The 20,924-nt window shown below is 40.6% G+C and overlaps 1 protein-coding gene across 1 annotated transcript in view; it reads right to left on the reverse strand.

The window, feature by feature from the left end:
• The window catches only part of LOC134291873 (uncharacterized), a 118,208-nt gene extending 97,799 nt beyond the window's left edge, over window positions 1-20,409 (reverse strand). The window contains exon 1 of the mRNA XM_062860220.1: window positions 20,292-20,409. Within this exon, the coding sequence (XP_062716204.1) occupies window positions 20,292-20,409 (118 nt within the window). The remainder of the gene's footprint in view (window positions 1-20,291) is intronic.
• Window positions 20,410-20,924: the final 515 nt, after the last annotated feature.

Below are 20,924 nucleotides of genomic sequence, written 5' to 3' on the forward strand. Positions count from 1 at the left end.
TCACCTGCACCTCGCCTGCTATCTTCTCTCGCATTCCGGATGAATTTTGCTGCTCGATCACGCTCACGTAATTCGTCGTCTTCTCTTTGTTGTTGATCCGTACGTATGTTTGGTAGCAAACCTCTGATGGGTCTACCGAACATGATCTCAGCAGGTGGTATCTTGGTGACATGATGAGGCCACGAGTTATAAGCCGCCACATAATCCGCAAGCGCTTCTTTCCAATTATCCTTCCGAACATTTGCAATAGCCGTTATTTTATTTATACCTTGCATGCTTCTTTCGACGAGTCCATTCTCAGTAGGGTTCAGTGGCGTACTGTGAATAAGCTTCACACCCCATACGTCCTTTAGCCACACTCCAAGCTCCACGCTGTTGAAAGGTGGTCCGTTATCGGCCTTCAAAGTTCGTGGTATGTAATAGGTGTTGAACACTCTCCTAAGCACCCTCTTTACAGCCTCAGTATCGGTTTTATCCATCGGTATCGCAACGAGAAACCGGGAATAGTTGTCCGTCATGACCAACGCTTTCCAATTATGCGAGTCCGAAGCGGATGCAAAATCCATAGATACGTACTCCCAAGGATTCTTCGGTAGATCTGTTATCTTAATTGGGAGTGGTTTGCTCGTTCTTACAACCAATTGACATTCCGGACAACTCGCTACAAACTCTTCGACCTCGCGGTCCATGCCCAACCACCAAAGCCCCTGCCTGAGAAAATGTTTCATGGTAGACATTCCTGGATGACTACGGTGGGCCAGTGAAAGCGCTCGGCTACGCAGCTTGAATGGCAAAACCATTTTTTCCCGTTTCATCAGGAGCCCGTCCTGAATATACAAATCTTGCTGGAAAGGTTGGTACTTCGCGATATGAGTAGGCCACTTTTCGGGTTTCTCCAGCCACTGCGCAACATCTTGCAGTTCAAGGTCCTTGGAAAATTCCTCTTTTACCTGAGCGTTTGTCAAAGCTAATAACTGACCGTTGATTTCCCCAAGGCTTGCAGTAACCGCGCAGAGCTCATGTTTTTCCTGTTCCGCCCCAAACTGTTGATCTTCTCTTTTGGCACCAATTCTAGAAGCGGCGTCCGCAATATTGTCCTTCCCCATAACATGCTGAAACTCATACTGAAAATGATCCATTCTCAGTAGCCAACCCTCAGCTCTTGATAGTATCCGCTTCCCAATGTCCTTTTGATCTCTTTTGGTCATGAACAAGAGGGCCTCGCTGTCTGATCGTAGAATAAACCTTCGTCCCAGCAAATAATACGAGAACCTTTCCATGGCCCATACTATTGCCAACGCCTCTCGGTGTAGCTGCGGGTAGCGGCTTTCTGCTCCTGTTAGGCTCTTCGATGCACAAGCGATGATTCGACGCTCATGCGGGAAATCTTTCTCTTGGGCCAACACTGCACCCAAGCCCCATGGCGAAGCATCCGTATACAAGATGATTTTGTCTTTATCATCAAAATATCCCCGTTTAATCAGATGGTTTTCGGCAGCAAACTTCAAATTATCGAACGCCTCTTGGTGGCAGTTTTCCCATTTGAATCGCGAATTCCCAGTTACAAGTTCACGGAGCGGTTTAGTTTTGTGGGAAAAGTTTTTGATAAAGGGGCTGATAAATGTCAGCATCCCCAGGAAACTACGCACCTCGGAAGTGTCCTTGGGCCGCTCAAACATCTTGATATCCGAGATCTTCTTCTTCATAGGTAGAATTCCACGACCGTCGATAGTAAAACCGAGGAAATCAACCTGGGTTTGGTCGTATTCGGATTTTGCTTCGTTGATAGTCAACGTGTTGTTTCGGAGAACTTCCTTGACCGCAGCTACGCAGGCCCTTAATTCTTCCAACGTTCTACCATATACCAAAATATCGTCCAGGTATATGATGATGTTTTTGCAATTGCTCAACAACCTTTCCATAGTGCGTTGGAAAAGCTCCGGTGCGCAGGATAAGCCGAAAGGTAATCTAGTGAAACGCATCAAACCATTGGCTGTCATAAAAGTAGTATAATGACGAACCTGTTCATGCAGTTCAATGTGATAATATGCATCCTTCAAGTCTAACTTAGTGAAGAAAAGTGTCCCTTGTCCATTTGGAATAGCAGTCCAAATTTTCTCAAGGCACGGCATTGGGTATGGCTCGCGGATAATGGCTTTGTTGACTGCCCGGTAATCGACGACGATGCGAAAATCTTTAGGCCCCTTTGGCACTAACACAAGAGGAGACACAAAAGAGATCACGTCGTGGTCCTTATCTGCTCTCTCGATAATTCCCTGTTGTTCCATGGTTCTCAATCGCATGTTCGTAGTAGGCTCAAACGCCTTCGGGATATTGTACCTGATAATCTGCTTTGGTGAAACGGAATCGTCTACCCTGAACCTCAACGCACTCATAGGTATTTTGGGGAATGCCATCGAATGAGTAGTATTCTCACTCGGATTCAAGGAGTTTACTGTTTCCGATGGCCCAATGCGTATCAAATTAAGCTCGCGTGCCGTGTCGTAACCGAGTAGAGACAACCGTGTACCTTTTATCACAAAGAACTTGGCCAGCCGCATTGGTTTCGTATCACCCGCTACTCCAACGTATGCCCTAAACGAGCATTCTATGTCCAGCGGCTGATGGCTGGCGTAACTTTGAATAACTTCTTCAGTGTCGTGGCACAGTTCTCCCACAAATCTCGTTTCAACATTTCTCGGACTTCATCATAAAACAATATAACTTTCCGTCATAAATTAAACACTTTCTCAGCGTGACACAAAAAACCCGAAACCTCCATCCAAATTCTTTGCCTACCAAAACATGCAGTCAGTAACGAAACCTTTTCCTTGTTTCGATAACCTTCTTAAAGTGCTTCCATATGCGCGCAATAAATTACACGCATATGCAAGACTCGAGTAGTTTACCAAACAACTCTAGCGCGTCGTTCTGCCATTCTTGTTTAACCTACCTACTTCCTATTTTCTGCTGTACTCAAAACTTAGTTCTTAAGTGTCAAGTAAAATAAAATTCATTCCTATTCGTAACTCCACACCGAGTAGTCGCGTTGTGAAGATATATCTCTGTATCCGAAGTCCGACATGCCTCATGGCTGACCGTGACGAGAGATAAGTGATTAAAGTGCGCCTTCGTATAAAATCCATGCGACAGAAGTGCAAAAGTCGTCCAAAAATAATAACCGTCAAAGTGCAGCTTAAGCTATGGGAAACGAATCGTCAACCCCGAAACCGGTGACTCACGAGCAGATCGTGAGTATCATCAACGCCAGCAACGTAAAAGAAAAAGTGCATAGTGAAAAAACCGCCAAATCGGTAGAATTAATCGCATACATTCTACTAACGGTGATATGTGTAGCCACCTTGTTCCTAGTGTATCGACTCATCGTCAAGTACGAGCGAATCAAAAATCAAAGGGTCGTTGATCGGGCAATAAGCCTAAATAACGTCACCACATCTACGGCACCAGCGCATTAATCGAAGAACAAGAACAGACAGTGGACAAAAGTACGCGAACATTTAGACGCTAAACATAGAGGGAGTCAAATTAGTGAAGAGTGAAGAAGAACGATTTAAGTGAACTGACAACATAAGACGAAATGAGTGAAAAGATGAAGATCTGGCTAAGCGTAGCAATTTTGCTAACATCATTAATAGTGGGATACCTTCTGTGGGTATTCCTAAAGGAAGAATTTAGTGACATTCACATCTTACGATGTTGAACATTTACACAACCAGAACCCGAACATAGTGCAATGCGTGTGTGTCAAACCGCTCGAGAAGCATCGGAAAGGTAGCATTGACCAAGAGCAGACTTATGCCGATGTCAGCTGAAACCGCCGCTCTTCCAGAACCAGCACATGCAGCGAAACAACAGGTGGCGATGGACACTGGCAGTAAACGATAAGTAGAACAAATCTTTATAAATCTCCTAATGTTATGCCGAAAAGGGTCATTATTGAAAAAGTAGGAATTCTACTAAAAATAGAACAGCACTTTAGAAAATCTATAAATCAAAATATTTCCAGTAATACTCTTGACGCACATTTTAATAAGGCTATCATTTTATTCGCTGAAATAGATGAGCTTCTTTTAAAAAACCAAGACGAAATTCCAGATAAAGAATTTTTTACTTTTACTAGACAATCAAGAAACGCAATAGAATATATTAAAGAAAGTGTCCGAGTTAGGAGAGTAACCAAAATTAATAATTTAAAACAAGTGGAAATGGCCACCGAAAATCCTTTTGATGCCAAGCTAGCTGCATCGGTCTTGATGCCATTCGACGGCGATGCCGAAAAACTTTCCGCTTTCATTGACGGTGTAAAATTTTTGAAAAAGGTGTATACCCAAGCACAACACGGAACGTTAAAGCTATTCCTTTTAACGAGAATTTCAGGTAAAGCCCGAGATGCATTACCTAACAATATCCAAGAGACTACTATTGATGCGATGATTGATCTCATCAAATCTGCCTGTGAAAGTAAAACTACTGCAGAACAGATATTGGCAAAAATTAAATCAGTCAAACGCGGATTGTCAAAACAACAATATTGTCAAGAAGTGGAAATTCTTTGCAATAAGCTTACCAATATTTACGTGAGAGAGAATGTTCCTCACGCGACCGCTAAAAAGTTAGCCACCAAAGCAGGTTTGGAAACTTTGATTAACAGTACATCTAACGAGACAGAAAAAATAATACTGCAAGCAGGAACATTTTCGACAATCGAAGAGGCAATCCAGAAAGTAAATGAGCTACCGGATAGTGTCGAGTCCAGTAACAGCATGAATCGTGTATTCCACGTAAATTCAAAAAGAATCATGCAAAAACGACAAACTCAGAACCGAGGGAACTATAATGTTGCTCCTCGTGGTTCCCATCAAAGTAATCAGCGTTACGGATCATACCCGATACGTTTTAATAACAATCAAAGTAGACCGTTCCCAAATAACAACAACTACCGTTACCGAACAGACAACCGTGGTCATGCACGCGGTTATCCGCGACAATTTAACAGAATATATTTTGCTGACAATCAATCGAGCTCACCAATGCAAAACGTTTTTCCCAATCCGCCCCCGGGCGTGCAAAGCCAAGGTCAGCATTTCGCAAACGCTAATACAGTACAACCACCGAATATGACTCAACCAAATCAACCTTTTTTTGGAACAGTAGGGCAGTATACACAATCAATGTAGCTGCCTCCAATTTCATTAATGTGCCAATTAGCGTATCTAATAAAAACTGTTCGTTCCTGGTAGATTCAGGAGCAGACATTTCATTATTGAAAACACGATGTATCTCACGTCCAATATCAATTAATCAAAATAATACTTGCGTTTTACGCGGAATAACACCCGGTGAAGCTACTTGCAGAGGAACAATCAATTGTTTTTCTTATATACAAAATACAGCTGTGAATAGCCTGTTTCATCTGATAGAAGACGATTTCCCGATACCAACTGACGGTATACTGGGAAGAGATTTCCTTACTACATACCGATGTGAAATAAATTACGATACGTGGATTTTAGCAGCATACGTAAATAACATCCGACTTGAAATCCCAATTTGCAATAATCTAAATGGGTCTGCGTGGATACCAGCTAGATCTGAAGTATTTAGATTGATAAACAATTTTAATGTTCATGGAGATGTCATAATTAATTCCGCTGAGCTTGCACCAGGCGTGTTTTGTGCCAACGCCATTGTGAATAGTTCCGCACCTTATGCTAAAATTATAAACACTAATGAATATCCTGTGCAACTTGCAAATTTTAATTTAAAAACTTCCAATCTTAACGACTTTTACATAGCTAAAATTGACTGTAATAATACAGATAGAATCGAAAAATTGAATGCAGAACTAAATTTTAACGATATACCTGCATCCGCCAAACAATCTTTACAACAATTATGTCACGAATACAATGATATATTTAGTTTAAAGGATGATTTATTAACGTGTAACAATTTTTATCAACAAAAAATTAGCCTAAAAGATAAATCACCGGTATACATTAAAAACTACCGGAATGCACAGTGTCACAAGGAAGAAATCTGTCGTCAAGTAGATAATTTAATTGCAAACGATATAATTGAACCTTCGGTGTCTAGTTACAACTCACCATTATTACTTGTTCCCAAGAAGTCAACTACTTCCGAAAAGAAATGGAGATTAGTAGTTGATTTTCGTCAATTGAACAAAAAATTGCTTGCGGATAAATTTCCTCTTCCAAGGATTGACGATATTCTCGATCAACTTGGCAGAGCCAAATATTTTTCGACGCTTGATCTCATGTCAGGTTTTCACCAGATTGAGATCGAGAAAAATTCCAGAGAGTTCACCGCGTTCTCGTTGCAGGAACGTGGACATTTTCAGTATAAAAGATTGCCGTTTGGACTAAATATAAGCCCAAACAGTTTCCAACGAATGATGTCAATAGCACTCAGTGGCTTGAGTCCCGAGTGTGCATTCTTGTACATTGACGATGTTATTGTCGTAGGTTGTTCAATTGAACACCATCTGAAAAACTTGAGGAATGTTTTCGAATGTTTCAGGCAAAGAAACCTGAAACTGAACCCTTCAAAATGTAATTTTTTCAAAGCAGAAGTTACATTTCTAGGTCATAAAATCACCGATAAAGGTATCTTGCCTGATAATTCAAAATTTGATGTAATAAAAAATTACCCACAACCTCAAAACGCAGACCAAGTTCGAAGTTTTGTAGCCATGTGTAATTATTACAGGAGATTTATTCCTGGTTTTGCAAATATTTGTTGTCCTTTGAACAAATTATTAAGAAAAAATACAGTTTTTGTGTGGTCAGAACAATGCAAGTCCGCCTTTGAAACATTAAAGACTATGCTACTTTCACCACAAATATTACAGTATCCAGATTATCAAAAACCATTTATATTGACTACAGACGCATCAGATTTCGCTTGCGGGGCAGTTTTGTCCCAAATGCATGGAAGCAATGATCTACCTGTTTCTTTCGCCAGTCGCGCGTTTACAAAAGGCGAAGCAAATAAGCACATCATTGAGAAAGAATTAGCCGCTATTCACTGGGCTATCATGCATTATCAACCCTACTTATTAGGTCGTAAATTTTTGGTGCGTACTGATCACCGACCGTTAGTTTACCTCTTTGGAATGAAGAACCCTTCTTCAAAGTTGACGCGAATGAGGATTGATCTCGAAGAATTCGACTTTGAAGTAGAGTTCGTCCCAGGTAAAAGTAACGTTGTGGCTGACGCATTGTCTAGAATTAATATTACATCAGATAAATTAAAGTCAATTAACATTTTACAAGTACAGACCAGGTCAATGCTACGCAAACCTTGTTTAGTCAACAATAACATACAAAGCAGAGTACCGGAGCCTGATCAACTCCACGTGTATGAAGCAGTTAGCAATGAACAAATACATAAACAAAAAAAATTGCAATTTTCATTACATCAAAATAAAAATAAATCAACTATGGCAATTCTTCTCGAAAAAAATTTCAAAACGAGTCTAACTCTAGCGTTAGGTCTCGCAATTAACAATGTTAACTTGCCAGAAATATTTAAGCTGATTGAAAAGGGTACCCTACAATTAATGAAACAAAATAAAATCGAAAATGAGTGTATTGCTATTGCGACTAGCGATACCATATTTAATTATATAAGTATCAATGATTTCAAAACAATAGGAAATCAAGTTTTGAAAAATATTAAAATTATCATTTATCATCCTCCTAGAAAAATAAACAACCCAAACGAAATTCAAGCTATTTTACAACATTACCATAGTACACCAATCGGAGGTCATGTTGGTATTAACCGATTGTACAAAAAATTGAAAAATTTATATATTTGGTCAAATATGAAATATTTAGTTACTAAATATGTCAAATCCTGCGAAATTTGTAAAAGGAACAAACATTTTTCGTCGGTTCAAAGTAAAATGATAAAAACTTCAACTCCATGCAAATCATTCGACATAGTTGCAATAGATACGATTGGACCATTCACAATGAGTAGCAAAGGAAACAGATACGCAGTTACTATACAATGCGATCTGAGTAAATACGTCATAGCTATACCTGTTCCGGATAAATCAGCTGACACGATTGCCAGAGCAGTAGTGGAAGGATGTATTTTGATATACGGACCAATGAAAGCAATTCGAACAGATCAAGGTACAGAGTACAAAGGTATCTTTGAATCAGTTTGTAAACTGCTCAATATCGATCGCATTCTAGCAACAGCATATCACCCACAAACTTTGGGAGCGTTGGAAAGGAATCACAGATGTTTAAACGAATATCTGAGAATCTTTGTCAACGATCTTAAAGATAATTGGGATGAATGGTTATCTTTTTACTGCTTTAGTTATAATACTACTCCCAACTCGGAACACAATTACAGCCCTTTTGAAATAGTATTTGGAAAGCCCGTAAATACATTTGATCAGATAAATCTAGACCAAATCACTCCTATTTATAACCACGACTCATACGTAAATGAAATAAGATATAAACTACAGCTTATACACAATGAAATCCTAAGAAAAATCGAGAATGTCAAACTATCAAGAACAGAAGAAGCAAATAAAGATGTAACACCAACAAAATTGAGCATTGGAGATAAAGTGTATTTAAAATTGGAAAATAGAAGAAAATTAGATATTGTACAAGATGGTCCCTATATAATAATAGATCTAGACGAATCAAATGCTACTATAAAACATCAAACAACTGCTAATATTTTGAAAGTCCATCGAACAAGATTAATTAAGCAAAAATCCTGAAAAATCAAGAATAACAGAATGCTAAAACGACCGCATAAAGCCTATAATTTGTCTCAAAATTTAGAATGGTTACACCATTCTTCCTAAGGAGGGAGGTGTCGTGGCACAGTTCTCCCACAAATCTCGTTTCAACATTTCTCGGACTTCATCATAAAACAATATAACTTTCCGTCATAAATTAAACACTTTCTCAGCGTGACACAAAAAACCCGAAACCTCCATCCAAATTCTTTGCCTACCAAAACATGCAGTCAGTAACGAAACCTTTTCCTTGTTTCGATAACCTTCTTAAAGTGCTTCCATATGCGCGCAATAAATTACACGCATATGCAAGACTCGAGTAGTTTACCAAACAACTCTAGCGCGTCGTTCTGCCATTCTTGTTTAACCTACCTACTTCCTATTTTCTGCTGTACTCAAAACTTAGTTCTTAAGTGTCAAGTAAAATAAAATTCATTCCTATTCGTAACTCCACACCGAGTAGTCGCGTTGTGAAGATATATCTCTGTATCCGAAGTCCGACATGCCTCATCAGGATAGATAATTATGTCATGGATTACGGTAGGGCATCTATGCTTGATTGTACGCCAATTCTCGCTCGTAAGGGTATTAACAGTAGCACCGGAGTCAATCAAGAACTGAAATCTCTCGGACCCAATAGTGCACTGAACAAACCTGGGGTCTTCGCTCTTTTGAGACACGGAATCACTAGTAAATAACTGTAAATTGCAACAGAAAAATAATATAGGATTTAGAAAAAAATCAATAGAAAAATTTACTAATACGTTTTATTGTCCGAGGTTTATTTGACCAAAAATTAAACGAACTTCGGCCATAGTGATAATTATTTAATGAGAAACGAAAGAAATGTGTAGTTGAATGTTGATGCGTGTGTGTGATTATATATGTTAGTCGTCTGTGTTTTCAAAAGATACCTGATTGATCATTCGGGCCTGTTCCTTAACGTTGCCATTCAGATCGTTGTGCCTTGAATTCCCTGGTTTTCCGTGGTTACTGCGTGGCGCCCGGCAAAATTTGGAAAAATGTCCAACTATCCCACATTTGAAACACTTGGCTCGGAACGCTTTACAGTCCCTTGGACCATGCGATGTCCCACATTTGTGGCAGTTGAATCCACTGCGGCGTCCAGATTGTGGAGGATGAGCATCCGGTCGCGAGCGGGATGGATAACGATTACCGTCGCTCCGCTGGTAAGGTTCAAATCTGTTCGAAAACGTTTTATACCTTCGTGAGTGTAGAGCGTTGACCACCTTATACTGGGACTCCCCGCCAGTTACGTCTTCTGCTGTTTCAGGTAAAGCTGTTCTGGTCTTCACGTTATCATTCGCCTCTTTCGCCTCGGCTCTCATATAATCCAAATGCTTGCCATAGCTAATGATTTTCTCGATGTCATTGTCCCAGATGTGTGACATCTCGTAGAGCTTCTCGGCAATTACCGGAACAGACCGCCTTATCAGTGCTTGCACGAATTCTTCTTTACGTTGCTCTACGCCAAACTCACAAAATTTTGCCTGCAGCTCCAATTTTAGCACCCAGTCGACGAAAGCTTCTTCAGCATCCATACGCATCTCTCGAAATATCATCCGCTCCTTGATGGTATCGCAAGTCTGGTTGAAGAATTTATTCAGTGCTTTAATCGTATCTTCGTAAACATCATTCGATTGCTCTGGAATCAGCTTCTCCTGCATTTCAATGATGTTGAGTAGGTAATCACCAGCAAAAATCTTCATACCAGTTAGCTTCGTAACCGAGTCAACGGCAGCTTTGCACGAAACGATGCGCTCGAATTAGTCGCGGAATCGCACCCACTCCGCCTTCCGTTTATGTGTGGGTAGTGTCCCGTCAAATGCCTTCAATGGCCACGAACCCGAGAGCCATTCTGTCTTCTTCTTGGCGCCGTTTTCGGGTGAGCAACAAGTGACGATATGCGCCTGCTGCCATTTGTCCACCGAAGCCGGGTTATTTTCTTCAGGTTTATTGCGGTCCTCCAATGAATCCTCCGCCGAAACGTCACTCTCGTACCAGATGCCGCTCATCTCCTGTATAATCATAATTTTTCCGATTATTTTCCTAAATTTATTGATGCACAATTTTTGCTCCTTACAATGGCTGCCGCTAACAATTTTCTGTTCTGTTCTTATTGGTACAGTATACTTACGTATGTTGCATCCATTGGATTTTCTGGTTGAAAATAATAAACAAAAACAGCCCTTCCCGCAAGCTCAACCAAAACTCTTATCTAATACCCCGGACAGACATGTGATACGAGTGTGATTCCTGTACAACGGTACGCAGTGTCAAGAAAATTTTAACAAGACTGACTTGAACTGAGAGAATTTTCAGTATGGCACTCATTTCAAGCGCAATTGTACAGTGATTCTTGTATCACATGTGTGTCATAAGTATAAGTAAATAATTTGCAGTAGTATGTGTTTCAGATGCTTTACAACAGTGGACAACTGACAAGCGAAACTAACAACAGACATACGTCTTCGCATACGTCTGACTTATCAACCATCATTCATGTATGCCCTTCAGAAAAAAAAAAACTAACGCACGCTAAAAACAGTAACAACACTTGCACTTGATAAATTTTGCTCGCGGGCTTGTGTTAATGATAAATTATTCAATTATAGGAACATGTACCTCTTATTTTTTTTTTTAAATATTATTCACTTTAACTAAGTGCCATAATTCGTACTGCAATTCTATTATTAGATGCGTTGGCCATGGTCTTACACCGACTCAACAAACTTGATAGTATTTTGGCCATGGGCTTTTCCCGACTCAAAAACAAAATAAATATTTTTACCGTGTTGGCTATGGTCTTCTACCAGCTCAACTTTTTTTTCATTTTTTTTTTTTTTTTTTTAATATTATTGTTGGTCATGGTCTTTCTCCGACTCAACTATCCATATTGATTATCCTGCATTCCAATTTTGAACGGGTTGGTCATGGTCTTCTACCGACTCAACATCTTTCTCACAGATTCCGGAACCAATTAGAACTGTTGGCCATGGTCTTGCACCGACTCAACGTTTTCTTTTCTCTTTGGTCATGGGCTGATACCGACTCAAAAGATTGTTGGTCATGGTCTGACACCGACTCAACATGGATGATTTTTTTTTTAAACCACAACAATACTTACTTTTTTACGAGCTACTTCCTTACCTTTCATTAGAAAAAATAACACTATTCACTATCACTATCCTGCTAGATTTTGGCAGGATCGCCAATGTGATATTTGTCAATATATAATGGTATTTTAATTATAATAACTCGGGAGCTACCAAAAACCCAACTTTTATTCTCTCACGTTTTCGTACACACCCGACTCAAAACCCCCCAAATCGGGTGCATCATTTGGCAGGATGCCACACTTTTGAGATATCAGGACTATCCACACTGTTCTGAAAATGAGATCAACGTCTGAAACAATCACTTTTTTGCTGGACTGGACCTCCGGGAAGTTCAAGAGACATTATAAAGTTTTACCAGGATTTCCTGCAGATGCAGAAACTTCATTAATGAGTTTCTTTTATGTAGACACTCATGAGAACATTCTGGATGTTGTAGATCTTTCACAGTATGTATTTCATCGCTTTCCGTGTTAATGCAGAGCTCTGGGGTGGTGGACCTTCTTTCCCGTGCTACTCCTGCGATTGAACATAAACTCAAAAAAAAAAAAAAAGATCACGTGGTAGTGGTACTGGCGAGGCTAATACCTTCGTGGAAGAGGAGATAGCGGACGGAGCGTGGTTGATGAGGGACATCAACCAAAAGCGAGATGGGCTGTCTGCGATGGATGTGGCTGTGCTTGGCTTCATCATTGAATTTGCGTAGAGAGACCAGAGCCAGGAGGCTTAGAAGGGTAGGCGCCAAGCGCGAGAACGATGACGAGCTCGTTATCAAGACCGAACAGTCTAAGTACTCGGACGTCTTGAAGACAATGTAAAGCGATGTCAAGCTCGTGTATCTGAGAGCCGACGTCCCAAGCAACCAAGAGTTCGGATTCCACTTGAAGAACGAACTCAGAAGTTCAAGTTTGGTTCAATTTCGGTTTCGTTGAACTTAATTCTCCAAAAAGTTACTCTTGTATTGATTATGAACTTGGAAGTACATGTACAAGCTTTTGACTTCTCTTCAAAACGACATTAAAATCGAAAAAAGGTTCAAAAAGAACTTATGTTGAACTTCAAAACAGAGTTCAATCAAATATTAACCGAACTCATGTTGAACTTTTGCGTGCCTTTAAAATTCAAATATAGTTCATTTGGACATATTCCAAAAACTTGAAATCATCCGTTCCGAACTTGTTTTGAACTTACTACTAAAAGTTCGGATAAATATTAACCGTACCAAAAGTGAACTTCACTTGAACTTCGGTGACAGCGGGGCCGGGGAGAAGTTCTCATTCAATTAAATCACTCGGAGCCCAGCAGCCACAGCTTGTGTTAATTTCACAAGTACACATTGTTCCACTATAATATTTCAACGTACTTACTTGTAATCAACGCAAAGGATCCGTATTGTGTGGCTGAAAGGCTGCCCCCGCAGCGGACAATTGTTCCCCCCAGAATTCCGCCTGGGGTTTTCCGGCTGCGCACAAAAATTTTCCAGCTTTGCTGGATGTTTTCACACCCGTCTCACTTGTCGCTGCAGCGCACCGGTAATCGACGCATTCGTAGTCACTGCAAGCCAAGCTGCGAACCACAACAAACTGAAAATGTCAAACTGTGTAAGTTCACAAGAAGTTCCACGTGAACTTCTTTCGAACTTTCGACTTCAAAAAATATTCCAAGTTCAGGGAAAGTTCACACGCGAACCTGATTGAGCTCTAATATATGATATCAGCACATTGAGTAAAATCCCAAGTGCCTAACAACACATACATGGAGTAGTGGTTAGGCACCGACTTTCAACGAGGAGAACCCGAGTTCAAATCTCAGTAAGTAAAAAACACCAAAAATTATTTCAAGGTATTAGTCAATTTGGATTCCACATGAGCTAATGTTTCTTAATAATAAATAACTTTTGAGGACTAAACACTTTTTTTTCATTTTTTCGAAGTTTATTTCTAAGCTGAATAGCGTTCCTTTCAGCGACACAAGTGTACTTTTTGTGAACTCAAGTTCGGTTAATTACTTAAAAAGTGAGCTGAATAGAATGCTCTTCATCTTCCTTCGAATAGCTGATTAAGCCCAAACATGCTATTTTATCCGAACTTTTGGTTGCTTGGGGTGCGCAGTATTAGATTTACTCGTACGGGTGATCGAGGATCGTACCTCAAACGCGACAAGGAGCGCAAGGGCGCTGCCTACAAATGTCTGGCGGTAGAGCTCTTGGCGAAGGGGTCGAAGTTAGGGTTCTTACAGCGGAGGCGATTCTGAAGGTGAAGAACCTAGAAGAGATGACCGAAGTGGAAGAGCTCGTCACGACACGAGGTACTGGTGGCCACCGCAGCCGTTCGGACTACGGCGGTTACAAATAAGTCTGTTAAAGTAGGGAAGCTAAATGTGGGCCGGTCAGTATGCCAACTGACCCTGCATGAGCCACCGGAGGTTTGCTTCAGTTGTCTGGAACCAGGACACAAAGTCACGACGAAGGCCATAAGGCACAAGGCTGTACGAGTCCACCCACGTGTTCGATTTGTTCCAAGAAATCCTTGAACAACAAGCACCCGACGGATGGTGCAAGGTGCCCTACCTTCAAAAAAGCCGTAGCAAACAAATCACACTACAAGAAACGCAGCTAAACCTGAATCACTGTGACGCAACTCAGCAACTGTTTTGTTAGGAAGTTTCTGAAAGGGGGATGGATATCGCCATAATAGTGAACCCATACCGAGTACACGCTGGCAACCAGGATGGGTCCGAAGACGGCGATATGGACGACGGCTAAATATCCCGTCCAGGAGCTGGTGTCTACTATATCTAGATGAGGGCTTTGTGGTCGCAAAAGTAAGCGGGGTCTTCTTATGTACCTACTAAGCGCCTTCGCGGAAGCCGTTTTACGAACCGAAGAGGCTTTCAGGGTCTTTTTCAGAGTGCCAATATGAATCCGCAGGCCTACAGGATCGCGATGGCCAACACGAAAGGTGTAATGGCTCCTACAGAGCAGTCTCCAGAGATATTGAAGGGTATCATCGTATTCCTTGGCTTCCTTTCGTAGGCCAGCTGTGGATTGGTGTTGGCAATGAGGAGGGGGTCGCTGACGAGAAACCTGTGGGAATGCCAAAATCCCTTAGCGTAGGTACCCAAGCAACCAAAAGTTCGGATAAAATAGCATGTTTGGGCTTAATCAGCTATTCGATGGAAGATGAATAGCATTCTATTCAGCTCACTTTTTAAGTAATTAACCGAACTTGAGTTCACAAAAAGTACACTTGTGTCGCTGAAAGGAACGCTATTCAGCTTAAAAATTTGCTTCGAAAAAATTAAAAAAAGAATGAAAAAAATTAGTCCTCAAAAGTAATTTATTATTATGAGACATTAGTACATGTGTAATCCAAATTGACTAATACATTGAAATAATTTTTAATGTTTTTTACTTACTCGGGTTCTCCTCGTTGAAAGCCGGTGCCTAACCACTACTCCATGTATGTGTTGTTAGACACTGCGGGATTTTACTCAATGTGCTGATATCATTTAGTAGAGCTCAATCAGGTTCGCGTGTGAACTTTATCTGAACCTCAAGCCGAAGGTTCGAAAGAAGTTTACGTGGAACTTCTTGTGAACTTACATAGTTTGACATTTTCAGTTTGTTTTGGTTCGTAATTGAATCAAGTGCAAAGCAATAAATTAGTGCCAGTTCCAATTATTCAGAAAAGTTTATAAGTTTTCAGTGACAACGATCGCGTCGATTACCGGCACGCTGGTGCGACAAGTGAGACGGAGTTGAAACATCCAACAAAGCTGGAGGACTTTTATCCGCAGCCGAAAAAACTCCGGCGGAATCCTGGGCAGAACAGTTTTCCGCTGCGGGGGCAGCCTTTGAGCCATACAATACGGGTGCTTTGCGTTGATTACAAGTAAGTATGTTGAAATATTACAGTGAAACAAAGTGTACTTGTGAAATTAACACAAGCTGTGGCTGCTGCGCTCGATTTCCAAGTGATTTAATTGAATGAGAACTTCTCCCCGGCCCCGCTGTCGCCGAAGTTCAAATGAAGTTCACTTTTGGTACGGTTAATATTTATCCGAACTTTGAGTAGTAAGTTCAAAACAAGTCCGAAACAAGTTCGGAACGGAACATTTCAAGTTGTTGTAATATGCCCAAATGAACAATATTTGAGTTTTAAAGGCACGAAAAAGTTCAACTTGAGTTCGGTTAATATTTGATTGAACTCGGTTTTAAAGTTCAACATAAGTTTTTTCTGAACCTTTTTTCGACTTTAATGTCGTTTTGAAGAGATGTCAAAAGCTTGTACATGTACTTCCAAGTTCATAACTAATACATAAGGAACTTTTTGGAGATTTAAGTTCAACGAAACTTGAATTGAACCAAACTTAAACTTCTGAGTTCGTTCTTCAAGCGGTATCCGAACTTTTGGTTGCTTGGGTAAGGCCCCAAGTGACAAAGTTCCGAACCTGGCTATTGCAGATGCTCCCGGGATATTCTGGTGTGCTATGCAGAAATGCCTGGACGAGGAAGTTTTTCCAGAGGCTTAGAAGTGGTAGAGCCTGGTACTATTTCCAAAGGCCCCGGAGACCCGTCGGTATATAGAACAATATGCTTGATCTACACGGCGGAGAAGGTGCTCGAAATCCTTAACAGACTATTGAAAGTGTAAAGGGTTTTCTCAAGCAACCAGTTCAGCTTCCTGAGGGGAAGATCGACCGTGGACGCTATCTTGTCGATTACAAAGACTGACGAGATAGCGCTCCAGCGTAAGTAAATACTGTGCAGTAGTGACTCTGGATGTAATGAACGCGTTCAATAGCGCCTGCGTCTGGGGATACTTAGGTATCTGTTTAAGATTCTCGGAAGTTACTTGCAGAATCGAGTAGTCTCACATAATATAACCTCAGGAGGTTGAATCCTGGGTCTTGTGTTTTCTTTTATAGAATGAGAAAATCTGAGAATCAGATCCCAAGAGGTGGTTCCTCGGGTTATGTGGGGATCGATCCACTAAAACCATGTTGTCCTCTCTCTCCTGGAAGCTTGGGTCCTGGCTAGTACTTTACTACCAGTTGAACTCAAGTTCCTTGCTGTTGGTCTGCCCGCCATTTTCTCCGTAGTTTAAGTACGATTCGGGAGACTGTGGAAGTAACGGAATCCCACTTGTTTGCCATTACACATCCTTTGAACAATGTTGTTCGGAGTGATATCTCTACCGCATACCTCCTGCATACTCGACCTTTACTCCGCGGAGCGTGGGCATTAAAAGAGCACATTCTCCGCGGTCTCTCTCATCGCAGTCTGTGCATTCTGGACATGCGAGGGAGCCTGCATTTCCGAATCTGTGCAGATACCAACTGACACACCCATGGCCTGACAAAAAATGTCCATTTAGACACGCTCGGTATGAGCCTGTGTGCCCATCTACATTTGCTGGAGGAATCCCCTTTACAACCTCAACATAGAGGATGTTCTGGCGATCCGTCTCGTGCCTCGCATCGCTCGAAACACTCTTCGTGCTCAGCCACCACTAGTGCTATGGGCATCAAGCCCGCTAGCATACATACCGCGTCCTTTGAGACCTTGCGGTATGCGCTGACCAGAGTTTTTTTCATTTTTAATGAGTGAAATTCAACGTGAATTTTGAAAATTCTCAACTGAGGGATCAAAATAAAATTCATTTTGGCGAATGATTTTTTTCATCCATTCATTCATTTTTCTGTCACTGACTATTTTCACTGAAAAATATAACTGGACCGTAACTCCCGATTATACCTTCCAATCACCTCAAAACTTGTGTATAGTAGGTAATTAGAATCCCGAGCAAAGTCTGACAGCAAATCGAAAACTAATTTTGATGTTGTGATATCATGCAAATATATGCAAATTATGATTACTCAGGTTGATGTCGTTTTGGTCATCAAAAATGAGAGCAAAAAAATGTTCCTGTAAGAGCAAGTTGAAAACAATTCCTGCTATCAGTAATGGCAAATTGATTACTGTGTTTGCTATCAGTGCGAAAAAAATGAAAAAATGGTTAAATTTCGATTTTTTTCAAATAATATGGAAATCTAAATGCAATACGTTAATTGCACTGATGGTATATCATCAGATGCTTTATACAAGGTCGCCTACAAGTTTTGAAATAACTTAAATACTTAAACATTTGAAATTATTTTAAATGACAGCAAAACGGTATCAAAATTTGAAATCGAAATAAATCAAGACAATCTGATATCAAAATATGATATCAATTTACTGCTGATTACAAATCGTGTTTTCGATTCGCTATCATTTTGTTGTTAGACATTGCTCGGGATATTAATTATCTTTTCTATTTGTCCATCAAGTCGGATTGTGCGTCTGTTAACAGAAATTGGACATTTTACGACGTGCGAAAAAAAAATTCGTGACAGACAATTGAATGAAAAATGATAGGCATTCAGCTGACAATGAATGTGGCCAAACACGAATAAAAAAATTAAAATGTCAATTTTCACTTTCAATCTTCGAATTTTTTACTCTCTGAGCGACACAAGCGTTGGCGCCAAGATTGGCGCCTTACTCTCACTCTCTTTAATCTCTCACTCTCTCTCTCTCTGGATTCCCTTATTGAACCGTATTGATCTTAGCGCAACTCCAAGCACCTCCCATTAGAATAACAATAATGAAAAGATCAAGAAATTTGCATTAGACTTATGTTAGCTTTACGCTTGAAAACCTTAATAAACGGAGTCTGTTAACAACCATCATCGGGATATCATGTAATATTACCAGATATCACAAGATGTAGAACATCGACATGTGGAGAGTCGACTGTATTTCCAAAAAGGTCACTTAGGTCACATTTCTTCTTCTTCTTTATGGCTCGACGTTCGCATTGGAAAGTGGCCTGCCTCTCTTCAACTTAGTGTTCTTAGAGCACTTCCACAGTTATTGATTGAAGGGCTTTCTTTGCCTGCCATTGCATGAATTTGTACATTGAGTGGCAGGTACAATGATACACTATGCCCATGGAGTCGAGAAAATTTTCCCAACCGGAACGGGAATCGAACCCGCCGTCTTCGGATTGACGATCCATAGCCTTAACCACTAGGCAAACTCGAAACCCCAAAAATTCACATTTAATGTTCTCTAATTTGCAAGCGAGGTGTACTTTTCTATTGACGTGGAAAAAGTTTGATTTGAACTTTTGGTTTCTGAGTTATTGAGAGGCGAGCGCAATTTAACGGTTAACGGATAGTTTTTGTTAACTGTTAACAGTTAAATTGTGTTTGCTCATCAATAGCACAGATCAGTGAAGTACTAGATTTGTAGTAATGAGCTGAATTTTATTATGGTGAGAAGGTCAATTCTCCGTTTCTGCAATGAAATGGTGCAAAAAGCGTGATATTATGAATTCTTGCCTAATTTGATGCTGTTTGGGCAAAACTACACGGAGAAACTCAAGTAACTAAATTTGAGTATTTTTAAACTCACTTTTGAGTTCTTTTTTGTCTCCTCTCTCATCCACTTTTTTTGTTGTTATCAGAGAGCGAAGAGCAATTCTACTCAACTGTGGCAGTTCGGTGCGGGAAGCCAAAATTGAGAAAATAGCATTGAACTCAAATTTGAGTATTTTGAACTAGCAGTTGGTTAGCCGGTAAATACTGTGCTGCACGGGATCAAATGTAAAAAACCCACTTCAACATCGCTTCCACGAACTCAAATATGGGCTCCCGCACGCAACCCCGAAGTTGGGTGAAATAAACTTATATTTGGGTACTTTGTTTTCTCCGTGTATGGACAACAGTGTTGTTTTTTCCATTTCTTGAAACATAAACAACATAGTTATGTAAAGTTTTGCTCAAATAGCATCAAATTAGGCAAGGAATCATAATACCCACGCTTTTTGCACCATTTCATTGCAGAAACGGAGAACTAACCTTCTCACCATGCTAAAATTCAGCTCATTAATACAATTCTAGTACTACACCGAACGTGCCCCATTGCTCGAAAACTAAAAGTTCAAATTTAACTTTTTCCACATCGATAGAAAGGTACACCTCACTTGCAAATTGGAAAACATTGAATGAGAACTTTTAAGTGACCTTTTTGGAAATAGAAGCAAATGTTTGTCCGGAATGCGTTAACGTTTAACGGCAACCGTGCCCACCTGGTGGGAACGTAGAGCCATAAAGAAGAAGAAGGTGTAATTTTCAGCGTAAAGCTGGTAAATTTCAGTTGTTCTAATGTTTACATCCAGGGAATTGAATATTTTTTTTCTCAATGTGCACATTAAGCAATAAACATGGAGGGTAATAGTCGCTTATGCAATTATCAAGTAACGCTAAATGATCAACATGCAACTTACCAACATCTCTCTCCGACTGGGCCGACAAGTCATCCGTATTTGCAGAGTGGCATTTTTCGTTGGTGAGCAGTACCAGGAAAATCACAATACTCAGCCCAATCGAGTTCCGCAAGCTCATGTTCCTGGGGCTGTTCGGGTTCGTTTGGAAGTTGATCATCAATGTTAACTTCTTTTCCCGATCAGCCTAGATAGCTGTGTAGTGTCGGTAGCGGTTGTCTCAATTGGCTAAGAATAACACTACGGACCGCCTGATCCAGTGGTAAGAGTCCACTAAACAGGTGACCCCTAATTCATGGTGTTATGCGGCTTTATGCTTACCGTGCCAAAGAATGAATGGTTAGGGGGGTCCAATAAAAACCTAACCACAAACGGAGCCTGTGGAGAATTAGGGCGTCCTCCACAGTATTACGCCCTTACTGCGCTAACCGGAGCAATGGTGCAGTGGACCTTGCGTTTCTCCGAGATAATCAGTTGCCCTTCTTAAGTCTCAAATTTGAGGCTAAATAAGGGCGGGGTTATTCAAATGTTGTTAATTAGCTTACATTACTGCCTATATGGGTTCGCTTAATGCGTTTTCGCCATTGGCGTTTTTCAATTGACCACGATTTGGTTCGTCGTTGATGTTTCCTTTTT

This window comes from Aedes albopictus, chromosome 3 (genome assembly GCF_035046485.1).
Source record: "Aedes albopictus strain Foshan chromosome 3, AalbF5, whole genome shotgun sequence".
NCBI lineage: Eukaryota > Metazoa > Arthropoda > Insecta > Diptera > Culicidae > Aedes > Aedes albopictus.